A 15,337-nucleotide genomic window follows, 5' to 3' on the forward strand; every position below is an offset into this window, starting at 1 on the left:
TCTGTTACTTCCTACCCTCCTTCTTTGCTAAGTACTCTATAGCAAAAAAAGGGGAAGGAAAAAGAAAGGAAGGAAGGAAGGAAGGAAGGAAGGAAGGAAGGAAGGAAGGAAGGAAGGAAAGAAGGAAGGAAGGAAGGAAGAGAGAGAGAAGAAAGAAAGGAAAAAAGAAAAAGTATGTATTTCTAAGAATCATATTATTTGGTGAAGGCACTGCAAATACCATAAAGTAACTATACAACTTACAGTTAGGTTTATTTTAAGTAGAAACATGAAACAGTGACTTTTTAAAAATCTTTTTTTAAGGAATTATTTGTTCAGTTTTATTTATTATTATTTAATTTGATCAGAGAGTGAGCAGGAAGGTGACAAACCAAGCCACCAGGTCCAGGACCCAAACCATGATCAGCCATGTGAGAGTCCAGAGCATTAACCACCATGCCACCTGCCAGCCCTGAAACAGTGACATTTTCATAGAAATAATGTTGTTTGTGTTATTCCTTGAACTGTGAAAAAGTGCTGATAGAAGTCTTACATCCTTAACTGTCATGAAATTTGAAACTACCTGCATTTATATGTTGGATTTAGGAGCCAACAGATAGCATAGTGGTTACAGCCTGGAGTCTCACATGGTTGACCATCGTTCGAGTCCTGGACCCAGCGCTTTGAAAACAAACCACTGGGCTTGTGGTTGCAAATTAAAACATTTCACTAATATCCCTAGATTTAGAGGCTTTCTTTTTTAGCAGTACCCTGGAGAACACTTTTTATTAAATTTCTACTTTAAAATTCCAATAGCTTTGGATGTTCTTAACTGGGTGCCTTGATAATAATGTTCTGAAATTTATAGCACCTTTCAAGTGTAAGTACTTTACAATGATAGGAGTCTTTGGCTCACTCACCAGACTATGATATCTTTCTAAAGCTGCTGGAGATTTAAATAGGCACAAGGCAGCTTGAAATTGATCTGGGAGGTCAAGGAGATGATCTCATTTTACTGAAAAAACGTCCTGGGAGTACCAAAGACCTCAAGAGGTCAAGAATTTTAGCTTTACATTCCTTTTGAAAGGCTACCTATGGCTCTCTTGGGCCTTCCTGAGGCAATTGTCTTTGTTCAGATAAAGGCAAGGATTTCATTAATAGTATCACTCCTCACCTAGGATTGTATCATAGTACCCTACCCAGTTTAGTCCTCCTTTATCTGTGAAATATGACCTGGTGACAGTATGAGGAAATTTTGCTTTAGGCAGAAATTGTAATATTACATTGAGATTACATCTCTTGCTAATATATATATATATATATAAGAAATCATCCCTCTGGGGGGATGGCCACACTGCAATTGCTTCTCCATTTTCCTCTCGGGATCTTGGGCACGGGCACACGCACACGTGTCCAGCTTGAGTTTTAAGCTTCCAGATCTGAGACTCGAACCACGGTCAGCCATAAGGAAATCCAGTTATGTAACCATTGCAACATCTGCTGGCCCCTCTTTCTCCAATCTCAAATACTACCTCTTTTTTTTTGAGAGGTTTTTTTTTTTTTTTTTTTTTTTGCTATGAGGCATGTGCACTTGCCAGGAAGACAGAGAGAGACAGAGAGACAGAAAGCGAGAAATCACCCCCCCCCGGGGGGATGGCCGTGCCGCAATCTCTTCTCCTCCATTCTCCTCTCGGGATCTTGGACATGCACGCACACACGTCTGGCCTGAGTTTAAGCCACCCGGTCCAGGACTCAAACCGCAGTCGACCACATGGAAGTCCAGCGACATAGCCATTATGGCAACTGCTGGTCCTGCTACTTCTTTTTTTAAAAAAAGTTTTCCTTTCTTTTTGTCCTGAATTGCTCCATGACTGTGAAGTGAAATTTTGGAACAGAAACTAAATAATAAATTTACTTTCAGGGAACTGGGCTGTAGTGCAGTGGTTAAATCCTGTATGGAAGGGGCAAGGTTTGAATTATGACCCTTGCAGGTTAAAAAACATACCAGGAAAACAAACAAACAAACAAACAAACAAACAAAAACATACCAGGCATGTGTGCCTAAGGTCGTAATGCTATAAGGAAAGGAGAAAAGAGGATTGTGACATGACAGGCCTCATTGGGGATTCTCTCTCTCTGGCATGTGCTTCTGGGCTCTGATGTTAAAAAATTTCAAAAGAGGCAAAAAAAAAAAAAGAGAGAGAAAGAAAGTAGTTTGTTTTCATATATATGTTTTCTATTTATATATAATTTTTGTTCATCATGGTGCTTTGAAAAGTCCAAAGTTACACATGGAACATGAGAGCCATGCATGAGTTTTAAATTTAATCTTGATATCTCAAACTTTTATTAATTTTTATGGATTTTATTTATTTTTCATTATATGGAGAGCTCAAAATTCTCTAAGTGCAAAATCTAGAAAAAATATATACTTGCATTAACAGTAATAGAAATTTTTTAACTTTTCAAATAAAAGACAGTATACTAAAAGTTAAACTTTGTGACCATTTGTAAAATATTTTTTTCAGCTCTGAAGAAGCTTTTAGTAAAGTCAATTTAAATTACCGAACTGAAAATGGACTGTCTCTACTTCATTTATGTTGCATTTGTGGAGGTGAGTACTTGAAATTTGGTACTTTTAAAACTAGTTCTATGTATGTGATTAATAATTTGATCTTCTGTAAGAGAATTCTCTTGATACTCAATTTTTTTCTTTTGCTTTGCCCTCTTAATCCCTGGTAACCTTCAGCTGAAGCCATAGCTACCTGGCAGATATTTCAGTTGATTTAAATAATTTAAGTTTTGGGACCAGGAGATAGCATAATGGTTATGTTGCTAACTCCCATGTAGGCAATCATGGTTTGAGTGCAAGACCTGGAGGCTTAAAACACACTGGGCACGTGTGCATGCATGCCCAAAATCTCAAAAGGAAAATGGAGGAGAAGGGATTCTTGTGTGGCCATCTCCCCATGCTATTCTCACTTTCTGTCTTTCTCTCCATCTCCCTGGTGAGTGCATATGCCCTGTAGCAAAATTCTCTCTCTCAAAAAAAAAAAAAAAAGCCACACACACACACAAAAATTTTACTGTATTCCTACCTTAAACCAAGTTACTGTGCTTGGAAATTAAAAAGTACTTTTCAATATTGGGTATGTCAGTGTTGCATAGGTTAAATTCAGAAGCACTTGCATTACCCAGAATATCATTAAGCAGTTGCTTCCTAATATGCAGGAAGAATATATGAAGAGATAAACATTTATAAGTGAAGACTGATCAAAGTGAAGAATAACAGTTTCATTTGGCTCACATTTCATTTTGTTTTGTTCATTAAGGTGTCCCAAGAACTTAGAATGGTGCCTGGCACATAGTACCATTCAATGCATTCACCAAATTAGCAAATGAATAGTTAAGATTTATTTTGTGAACCCAAACTAATCTATTGAACTCAACTTTTTAAATAAAATAGTAATGTGTAAGTATCAACTCTAACCACATCCCTTAACCATTCCACCCAAGCAAACTAAACAGGCTGCTCAATAGTTCTCAAAGATAAAGATGCCTTGCCGACCATGGTCATGGTCTCCATATTTTTCTCTGATAAATAAACTCTATTGGTAGTGTTGCTATGAGGAATCCTCTACAGCTAGATTTTTATCTAAAGGTTTTTTTCACTAATAGTTTATTAAAATGAATTCTTTCCATTTTTTTCTGCTTTTAAATTATCCAATGATGAAGGACTAAGTACAAGATGTAAAAAAAAAAAAAAAAAGCATCAAAATACACAGCACTAATGAAAAATTTTGAAAGTAAAGAAATGCTCACTTTTCAAGTAAGATAGTCAATTAATAGGAAACTTTACAAATGGCCTGCATAACAGCTGTTTGACATTTTCATGCATCATGGCATCTATCATTAAGTCAGAGATGTTAAAGTCATGTAGTCTCCTACCACAATTAAACCTTTTCATTTTTCTCTCAAAGGCAACAAGTCACATATTCGAACCCTTATGTTAAAAGGACTTCGCCCATCTCGATTGACCAGAAATGGATTTACAGCCTTGCACTTGGCAGTTTATAAGGTACAATCTCTTCCCTTCTGTCCTCTCCTCTCCTCTCCTCTCCTCTCCTCTCCTCTCTCTTCTCTCCTCTCCTTTTTGTTATATGGCCTGTGCACTTGCCAAATTGAGACTCAGGGAGAGAGAGGGAAAGTGAGAAATCATCCCTCACCCCAGGGAGGATGGCCATGCTGCAAGCCCTTCTCCTCTAGTCTCCTCTTGGGATTTTGAGCACACACACTCACACATGCCCAGTATGATCTTCAAGCTGTCATGTCCAGGACTTGAACTACACAGCCAGTCATATGGGACCCAGAGCCCTAACCTCCACACCACCTGGTGGTTCAGATACAACAGTTTGACTTTCATACATACTGTGTTAGAATCAAGGATGATGTGCATCTGTCCCCCCCACCAACCCCGACCTTTTAAAATTAGTAATCATGGAAAACTCCCAGCGACTGGAGGCATTACATCACTAGGTGAACATCTTTCTTTTTCTTCTGTAGATACCTTCTATATCCCAGTCATATACTCTTTCTAATAATTTCTATGTTTAACTCATTTAATTCTTACTAGAATTACAAAAAGTTTCTACAATAGGCCAGTGATTAGCCAGGATTTAAAAACCAGGCAATGTATTTCCCTCAGTAGCGCTCCTCATCTGTGCAGAGAGATGTGACTGTATTTGAGGAAGAAGAAATGTATTAAAGCTTCATTCATTTTCTGCAAGATTTCCTTAATAAAAATATCACTGGAGCTCCTTTTAGCTTTCTTCTACAACTACTTTTGTTTCAGTGGTTTGTTTCCTTGCATTAGGCCCTGGTTCCTACTTAATACCTAACAGAAGAATAAATATTAATGTAATTGATGGAAACGCTGGGATACTCAGTGTTGGTATTGACCCTTGAGATTATCATAAATAAATATAAATTTATACAATATATAAGTGACAATATAAACTACTCATTCTCTAATTATAATATTTACAGTTTCCACTTAGTCTATACTTATTATGAAGTAAATATCATTCTAAGTTTAATATGTATTATTTCTTTAGCTATTAAAATAACTTCATGAGATGCATATTAGAGTTTATTTTACAGAAAAGGAAATTTAAGATTAACATTAGTTGTCTAGTTAATATAAGAAAAGTGATTAGAATCAAATACAGTTGGATCATATAGTTATATTGCTTATTTTTCTCTTAATTTCATGTGACTCTGCGACAGGATTTGTTCTCAGTTTTATGTGTGCAGCTTGGACTGGGGGTAGCTGTTTGCTTATATTGGATTAGGCTCCCTCTATACTACTTCTGTCTCCAACCTCCAGAGTATTTATCATGGGGTTGCGGAAGTAGGAGGGAAGACATATTTTCTCATGTTTTAGATTCACAAATTTCTGTGATTTAGAATGCGATTTAGAATTCTGTGATTCAGAATTCTCTTTTCATGCAGAAGTCTATGCCTTTTCATTTCTTCTGCTTTCTTATGGGAGAAAGTTTCAATTAAGTGTTAAATTGTCTAATACCTGCTGATCATCCTACTGAATTCAGTGGAAGATGAGTTCAGGGTGTTGGCTTTACTACTGAAAGGCAGGAGATGAAAGTACAAGAGCTCTAAGGAGTAGGGAGTTGGTGATGAATAGCCAAGGCAATAAGTGACACGATGAATTCTGGATCTGTCCATCTGGGACATTCTATTTGTATTAGTTCATTTTGCTAAGATTTACTATGACAGTGGTACATAAAAGGGTTCTGAATGATTTAATGCTACAATCTTTAGAGTATATATTTCTTCCAGCTCTGTTTATTAAAAGTATATTTCCATTTCTAGAGTTCTCTTTCCTTTATTCCTCATCTTATATTTTACAGAAAAAAAGTATGGACTATAACTTTCTCACAGAAAAGTTAAATGAATTTAGAATCTTAGAAAAAAGTTGGCAAAGATTTTCAAAACATCTGAATAAAATGCATGATTACTCTGCTTATTATTTAACATAGAAGAATTAATATTATAATTTCACTTTAAACACAAAAGCAACATAAAATATAGCTATTAATACTATGAGTGCATAAAATTTAGCTCTATTCTATCTTAATAGAATTATTGCAAATAAATATCAATTTCATTTTTTACTCCTGTTCCCTTCCCCCATATATTTTGAATAAATTTTAATTTGGACATTGTTTAAACTTAAAATAACTACAAGGATAGTATGAGAAACTCATGTATATATTTTGTCCAAATTCATGAGTTGTTTACTATTTGTCCCATTTTCATTATTTTTCTACTTTTTTCCTGAACTGTTTGAAAATAAATTAAATTCAACATGCCCAATGCTACTAAACATTTTGGTCTTATTTCCCAATAACATTTATTTACGTAACTGCAATGTAATTATAAAATCAAAACACGTGTGTATAAAACTATAATGAACAATCTAAATCCAAATTTGACCCATTGTCCTGACTACATTATTTGTAGCATTTTATTTGTCTGGTGAAGAATTTGATCCTGAATCATGCTTTTTTAGTTTTCTCATTTGTTTCTGTAATCTCCTTTAATTTGAAGAAGTTCCTCAGCCTACCCTTGTCTTTATTGATCTTAATATTTTTGATGCATTTGGAACATAACAGTGAAACAGTTACATATATATATATTTTTTTCTTCAATATTATAACTGAACTTTATTCATAAACCTCATATTACTTATTGAGTAAGTCAAAACCTAGGCAAGTTTGATACAAGCAGTCTAAGACTACTTTTAAGAATCACTCGTCAAGCCTTGCAACTCAAATTGTGTTCAAAAGATCAGTAGTATCTATCTCAAACTGAAACATTTTAGAAGTGCAGACTTTCCCTCTCAATCCCAGTCCTATTAAGACAGTGTATTAGTTAAAATTCCAGAGAAACTTAATAGGATATTTCTGTCTATCTATTGAATCTTCTATTGAGAGGGAGACAGATTTATCATAGGAACTGGTTCATGAGATTATGGAGCCAGTAAGTCTTAATGATCTTCCATCTATAATCTAAAGAACCAACAAAGCAAGTAGCTTTGAGCTCCTCACCTCCTCTGCAGGCAGCCAGGAATCCTTGCAACTCTGCTAGCATGTCTTAGGCTGAGTTTGAGAAAGCCATTGAGGAGGTTAAGCACCTCAAGACCAAGCCAGGGGAGAGTGAGATACTGTTTATCTACAGCCACTACAAGCAAGAAACTGTGGATGACATTAACACAGAGTGACCAGGGATGTTGGACCTCAAAGGTAAGGCCAAGTAGAATGACTAGAATGAGCTGAAAGGGACTTCAAAGGAAGATGTCATGAAAGCTTACATCAACAAAGTAGAAGAGCTCAAGAAAATATAAGGAATTTGAGAGATTGGATTTGGCTGCCAGCCACATATTGAACCTAAACTGATATATAATGCCTTGTTTTCCTAATACTGTGGATGATATAAAATAGTGAAAATAACCACCTTACCCCTTTCCTCAGGGCTGTTCAGGTTTTGGGTCTCACAGATTAGGGGCTGAGACAACTACTAGCTTTACTTGACTAGTTTTTACCAGAGATCAATTAAAATTGTATTTGTTGCTTTAAAAAACAAAAAAACAAAGCCAATGGTGTGCCTCAGTCCAAGTCTGAAAACTTGAGAGCTAAGGGAGCTAGCTAATGGTGTAAATGCTAGATTAAGTCCATAGGCCCAAGAACCAGGAGCACTGATGTTTGAGGGAACAAGATGGATGTCCCTGCTCAAAAGGAAACAAATTCACCCAGATTCCTCTTGCTTTTTTTTAAGGATATTTATTTAATTTTATTTCTTATCCTTGTTCTCCTCCTCTTCCTCCTTCTTCTTCTTTTAATTTTATGAGAGAGAGAGAGAGAAAGGGAAAGTAAGAAAGCAAGCTGGAAAGTCTAGGATTTAAACCATGGTTAGCCATGTAGGAGTCCAGTGCCTAAACAATGATGCCACCTACCTGCACCTCCATCTTTTATTCTATTCAGGCCCTCAGCAAGTTGAATGATGCCAACCCCACATTAATGAGGATGCTCTTATTTTCTCACTCTACCAATGCAAATGCCAATCTCTCCCAGAAACATCCTCACAGACACATTCAGAAATGGTTTTACCAACTATCTGAGCATCTTCTTAGCTTAGTCAAGTTGACATATAAAATTAATCATCAAAACCAGAATTATTTTTTCTCTTATAAGTCCTAACCGAAGTGTTTACCAACTATATTGAAGGGAATTTTTCTAAACTACTCCATTCCTTATGCCAAGCACTTCCATATTTCTGTATTTTGTTGTAATTTCTTTTGTGTAAGTATTCCTTCTTTTACTTATACAAAATAATTACTTATTTAATATTACTTGATACATTGAATCTCCTTGAGCTTTTTTGAATTCTCAGTTTTGTTTTGTTTTTATAAATTCAGTACCAGAGAAAGAGGGGAAGCAAGAAAGCATTCTTTGGGCGGGATGGCCACAGCCCAATCTCTTGTCCTTCACTCTCCTCTCAGGACTTTGTGCACACAGAGCACTCACCTGGCATGTTTTCCAAATATCCAGGTCCAGAACTCAAGCAACATGGTCAACCATGTAGGATCTAGCCACCTTAACCACCATGCCATTGACTGGCCCAAACACCCAGATTTTATTGCACTTTCTTTTGGGTTTAAGTTACAAGTTTATCTTCTGTCATAACACTTACAATTTTTTTTTCTTATTTACGTATTGCACACGTTAGTATGTGAGTCTGAGGCAGTGGAATTAAGTATTTTTCTTTGATTCCTCAGTATGTAGGGTCTGTAAAAGATCCTTTATAAATATTATTTTGTAAATTAATGAGTAACCAAACATTAGTACAAATAATACTTGTTATTTATTGATGTTACATAGCTTGGGAGAGACTGTCAGCTTAAAAGCTAGACTACTGTGTTCATATCTTAGTTCTGAGACTGACCAGCTGTGCACCTTTAGGCAAATTGATTATTCCCTCTGCTCTTCAATACCCTTGTCTTTGAAACTGAGCAAAAATAAACATATATTTTATTAGGGGGTTTGGAATTTTCAAAAGGGACAAACATATCCAGAACTCTGCAAAGTAACTAGCATATAGTAATTACTTAATAAAAATTAATTGTTATGCTGACTTAATTTAAGCAAACATTACATACTAATTTTTATACTATTATACACTATTATACTATTATTATTATTATATACTAATTATTATCATATAAATAATAATTTGCTAGCTATTTTACAGAGAGCAAAAGGAAATGGGCTATTTCATTTGTATTATATTCTAAAGAGATGAGAATAAGTAACCCTAATAACATCAAAGAAGCAGGGTCTATACTTAGATCATTGGACACAAAACACTTTTTATCATGTACTTTATAGATTTAGCACTTCAAAATACAGACATTTGTTTAAAACTATATACAGGAGAACCAGCAAATGGAATAATGGTTACATCACTGGACTCCCACATAGTCAACCGTGGCTAGTGTCCTGGACACAGCAGCTTAAAACTCACACTGGGTGCTTGTATATGCATGTCAAAAATCCTGAGAGAAGAATGGAGGAGAAGGGCAATGTGGCCATCCCCCTTGGGGAATGTTTTCTCAGTTTCTGTCTCTCTGTCTCTCTTTGTCTCTCAGATGAGCTAACAAGCCCTATAGCAAAAAAATCTCTCTAAAAAAAAATTACATATGTGAATAAAAAATCACCACATAATAGCTCAAGGTATAATACACTCCTTGGAGGATAATACGTGTTAAAGTTTATATATATAAATTCATATTCCAGATATCTTTTTTGATAATATCAAAATATTTTGACAAGTTTATTTCAGATGTCATTAAATTGGAAATTTGGCTTACAAAAAGCTCATATTAGGAGAAAGAAAAGTGCCATTTCTGCTGTTTTCTTTGTTGCTTCTTAATTAGTAATATATATGATATGTGTTTTCTTTTATTTACCTTTTTTTTTTTTTTTGGAGAGATTTTCACTGTAGGGCGCATGCGCTCGCCAGACAGACAGAGAGAGACATAGAGACAGAAAGTGAGAAATCACCCCCCAGGGGGGATGGTCACGCCGCAATCCCTTCTCCTCCATTCTCCTCTCGGGATCTTGGGCACACACGCACACGCGCCCGGCGTGAGTTTTAAGCCACCGTGTCCGGGACACGAACCACGGTCGACTACGTGGGAGTCCAGCGACACAGCCATTATGCTAATTGCTGGTTCCCGATATGTGTTTTCTTCACAAGAATTCTTTAAAGATAACTTCCAATTTTGTAAAGTGGAGTTAAAATTAGATATATTAAAATGTATAAATCCACTTAACTTGGCTCACATAAACATAAACTATAACACATCTCCATGTACTAAAAGCAATAAAATAAAATAAAAAAGAGAGGTGGTCTTAGCCCTTCTCTATTTAAAATTCCAAGTATTGAGATCAGCAGTTGATGTAATGGCTATGTCGCTGGACTACCATGTAGTCGACCGTGGTTCGAGTCCCGGACCTGGTGGCTTAAACTCACACCGGGCACATGTGCGTGTGTGCCCAAGATCCCAAGAAGAGAATGGAAGTCAAGGAATTGAGGCATGGCCATCCCCCCTAGGGGGTGATTTCTTGCTTTCTGTCTCTCTGTCTCTTTCTCTCTGTCTTTCTGGCGAGCACATGTGCCCTATAGCAAAAAAACTCTCAAAAAATATTTGAGTATTTATATTTGATTTCTATGTGTAACACATACTAAATTAGTTATTAGCTGATAATACTGTGTAAGCTTATGTGTTAAATATAATAAAACTTTACTTGTTATTTTATATATAAATAAATATGAATAAATTCTGAATATTTTTTTCACCTTAATGATTTTTTCTTTTTTTTTTCTTTATAAACTTGCCATAGACCACATGTACTCACCAGAGAGAGAGAGAATGAAAGAGAAAAAACTTGTGAAAGCACCCCCTAGAAAGGTTAGCCATGCTTCAATCCCTTCTCCTCCATTCTTCCCTGGGATTCTTGGGTACTCATGCACATACCACAGAGTGTTTCTCAAGCCACTGGGTCTGGGACTCAAATATGCAGTCAGCCACATGGGATCCAGGCACCCCAACCATCACACTTCTGGCTGGCCCCTAACGAATTTTCTTACAGAATTCCTATCATACTTACATTCCACTTCGGGGCACACTTCTTTAGACAGTATCTAAATTGTAATTGTTTGGTAGCATCCCTGGCTTCTGTTTTCCCAATGACAGTATCCAGTTTCCTCATTCCCAGTTGTAACAACTAAAAATATCCCCAGACATTGCCCCAGGAAAACAAAAATCATCCCTAGCAGAGAACTACTAATTTAGAGGACAGATTAAAAGCTTAATTGATTTTTTTTAATCCAAGTTACCTTTTTATTTGAAGGAATAAAATTTTCTATTTAAAGATTTATTTTTCCCAAATGGGAATTTGTTAACAATAAGAAATTAGTTGAGTATAAAAATTCCATTTTTGTGTATACTTAATTAAATTCTCCAGTTAACACTGACTTTAAAACACTACATCTCTACTTTAAGAAACTAGAGAGCACTTATACCCAAAATTAGAGTTGTAATTACAATGGAGTTTTTACAAAAATATTACATTTCTTCTTAGAAACCAAATATTTCATAATCTCATTTAAATTAACATGCTCTTGATAAAAAGTAAGTTATAACTGAAAACATTAATTTATCTTTTAATTCTTTCATTAGAAATCATTATTTATCGGATAACTTTCCTTGACCTCTCTGAAGTCTGGGTTAGATGTTTCTATAATGTACTGTCTTAGCACCCAGTATGTACCTTATCATATTTTATCTTAGTGCCTGGTTACCTCTCTGAATCTTGCTCTGAGGTAAGGATTCTAATCTTATATGTCTTCACAAATAAGAAAGGTAAGGAATAAGTGAATGTGTCAAATAATATAGCAGATGATGATAAATGGGAACACTCACTCTCAATCTTTGAGAGATACAAGAAGAAATTATGTAGACTGACAAATTAGAGAAATTATGTCCCACAACAGCAAGCAGTTAGTAGTCAGCTCCAGCTAATTGTTGTCATGTAAGAATGTAGGTCCAATGTTGCTCCAGATTTCAAAGAATTATAACTTATGTAATTTTTTTAGTACTTAAATCTTAACGTATGATATGAGCTTTTATTACAAATACTGTGCATGCAGAGCCATACTAATCTATTCCACTTATGGCCTGTCTGCCATCTCTGATATTTATGAGTACCATCAAGGCAGAAACTAGATCTAAATGGCTTATAATCTTATTCTGAGCACTTAGAATAATTCCTATAATTCCTAGTGTATATATATTGGTAAATATGTGTTGCATAAATGAGTGAATGAAGTTATATTTATATGGTAACTAGGAAGAAGAAAAGTAATTCAAAGGAAGTAGAATCAGGTGGACATAGGATGTAATGATGCCTTAAATCGGCCCTTATAATTGGAAATTAGGAAATTGGCATTTATATCTTTAAGAAATATTTTAGTGAATTTGTTAGCGTAGAAGGTATAAAAGTAGGTTGAAGGGCCCTAACCATGGCCTGGTAGTTAAGGCAGCTGGCTCCCACATGGCCTATAACACTATTTTAGTACTGAACCTAGCTTCTTGAAATATGTGTAGAGGGTATGTACATGCATGCCCAAAATCTTGAAAAGAGTGAGAGGTGGGAAAAAAGGGATTGCAGCATGACCATTATCCACAGGGGAATGTTTTATTCTTTACTCCTCTCACTGTCTCTGTCTCTGATGAACACACATGCCCTTTAGCAAAAAATTAATTAATTAATTATTTAATTAAATAAGTGGGCTATAAATAAATGGAGTTAAGAAAATTGAAGCAATAAATATTGATTGCTTTTCCAGTAAACTAAAAATTGATCGGTCTCTTGAGTAAGTTGCTATAACAGTGTTTTGTCTTTTTAAATTCTTACCCTTTGGATAAACATAAAAATTTACAATTTGTTTAGATGTATTTTTTTTAATTGTGAAACAAATAATAAATTTTAAAGGAAGACAAGTAAGATATTATATAATATTCAATATGTTTTTTTCGGGGTGGGGGTGCTATAGGGCACGTGCACTCACCAGAAAGACAGAGAGAGACAGAAAGTGAGAAATCACTCCCCCCCAGAGGGAATGGCCACACTGCAATCCCTTCTCTTCCATTCTCCTCTTGGGATCTTGGGAATGCACGCACATGTGCCCGGTGTGAGTTTAAGTTACTGGGTCCGGGACTCAAACCATGGCTGGCTACCGGGGAGTCCAGACACAGCCATTATGCCAACTACTGGTCCCTCAATATGCTTTTTCAAGTAGTATGTATTTCCATATATCCCAAGCCCCTGGAAATTATAAGTAGCCTTTCCCAAACATCAATATATTATTAAATGAAAATATTTAAATATTTTTAGAGGCCAACCAGAAGCAGTCCACAGAATAAAAAGGTTGTGGAGAACTGAAGGAAGGTGAGCAGCTTTGAGGAAAAAAATTATATTGAAAGCAAATTTGGACTCCTGTCATGAGTATAGGTCTTCATTCTAATAAGTGTGTTCCTTCTGTCTTTCTTCCCTTCTTTTTTCAAAATTTCAACCTAGTCATGTGTTTATATCACACTAAAACCATTAGAAATGGATATCATTTGTGAAAATAAATTCAGAATTATTTCAACAAGAAGCACATAGAGATGAGCCTTTGTGAGCAGTTATTTTTATGCTGATTAATGGATCCTTTCATTGGTGATGTCTATGATGCATGAGGTAGCTCTAGTCCATTAAATTTTAATGCCTGGAACTAAATACATTTTATACTAAAGCCCTAAATGGTACCTTGTCCTAGAAGAAACCTTAATATTCTTCAAAGTCTACAAAACGACTTTTTCAATATTTTTCTTGTGAAAACAGACTATAACAATCACTATGCCAGATAAATTGAGTTGATGTTGAAAAAATACTAACAGAAACATACTATTAAAATACTTACTTATATATCTTTATTTTCACATTTCTAAACTCACTGTTCTTTCCAAGTCAAGTTCAGCTCTGCCATGAGACACCTCAGGGAATATTAAAGAAAAATAGACAGCCCAGCCTGGTTCTGCAGTAGGTTGCAGACTAAACTACAGTTCTGGGAACCACATGGCTGACTAGGAGTTAGGATCCCTCTGTCTGCCTAAAAATATTTTGGGTATGTGTGTGTGCCCAAGAACTTGATGAGCCGGAAGGACCTGGAAAGAAAATCGCAGCATGTCAGAAAGTCAGACCCTGTTTAGAGTGCTTCTCTATTTTTCATATGGACCTTCATCTTTTTTTAAAAAAAAGGTGTATATGATATTGCCAAAAGCAATTTAGCCTAACTAAAATCTTACATATAAAGAAATTGAGATATTTCATGATTAAATATCTCTTGGTTCAGAGTAGACTAAGACATAAGGTGAATATTTTCATAGAGTTAGGTCACTCTTTGGGGTGAAATGTTTAACATGAAAAGTCATTCGATCCTCATTACAGTGTTTCAAGATAAATATGACAGGTATTAGCACCCTTTCTTTACATGTGAGAAGCACACAATCAGACTTACAAGTGGGAGACATATAGGGTAATGGGGGGAGTAGGATAATATGATATATTATGAAAAGTATAGTACTCAAAGTCGGAAGACTTAGTTCAATTCCACATTTGGTATTTATTTAAATTTACATTATAGAAACACATTTTATGACACAGAATACCAACTGAATTCTCTAAAAAGCAGATCCTGAGAAGTATTCAGCAGTATAAGATATTTATTTAGAAAGGACACTGGTGAAAGGAAAAGGAAAGAAGCAGGATTGGTCAGTGGTTGGTGTTAGGTCACAATAAGGGGCTGCAAAAATCTATGCCAGCCAAATGGGGAACTCTAGAGTAAAAATTATTTATTAGAAAAGTGCTACACTGGGGGAACCAGCAGTTAGCGTAATGGCTATGTTGCTGGACTCCCACGTAGTCGACCACGGTTCGCGTCCCGGACCCGGTGGCTTAGAACTCACGCTGGGCGCGTGTGCGTGCGTGCCCAAGATCCCGAGAGGAGAATGGAGGAGAAGGGATTGCGGCGTGACCATCCCCCCTGGGGGGTGATTTCTCACTTTCTGTCTCTATGTCTCTCTCTGTCTGTCTGGTGAGCACACACACACCCTATAGCGAAAAACCTCTCCAAAAAAAAAAAAAAATAGTGCTACCCTGGGGGGAAATAGCTC

At 35.8% G+C, this 15,337-nt stretch overlaps 1 protein-coding gene and 1 pseudogene across 1 annotated transcript in view; both read left to right on the forward strand.

Moving 5' to 3' along the window:
• Positions 1 to 15,337, forward strand: part of TNNI3K (TNNI3 interacting kinase) — a 341,139-nt gene that overhangs the window by 13,143 nt on the left and 312,659 nt on the right. The window contains exons 3-4 of the mRNA XM_006146037.2: positions 2,508 to 2,593; positions 3,960 to 4,057. Of these exons, the coding sequence (XP_006146099.1) occupies positions 2,508 to 2,593; positions 3,960 to 4,057 (184 nt within the window). The remainder of the gene's footprint in view (positions 1 to 2,507; positions 2,594 to 3,959; positions 4,058 to 15,337) is intronic.
• On the forward strand, positions 7,148 to 7,402 carry LOC102490284 (acyl-CoA-binding protein pseudogene; annotated as a pseudogene).

Source organism: Tupaia chinensis, unplaced genomic scaffold (genome assembly GCF_000334495.1).
Source record: "Tupaia chinensis unplaced genomic scaffold, TupChi_1.0 Scaffold000164_1, whole genome shotgun sequence".
NCBI classification, from domain to species: Eukaryota; Metazoa; Chordata; class Mammalia; order Scandentia; family Tupaiidae; genus Tupaia; species Tupaia belangeri.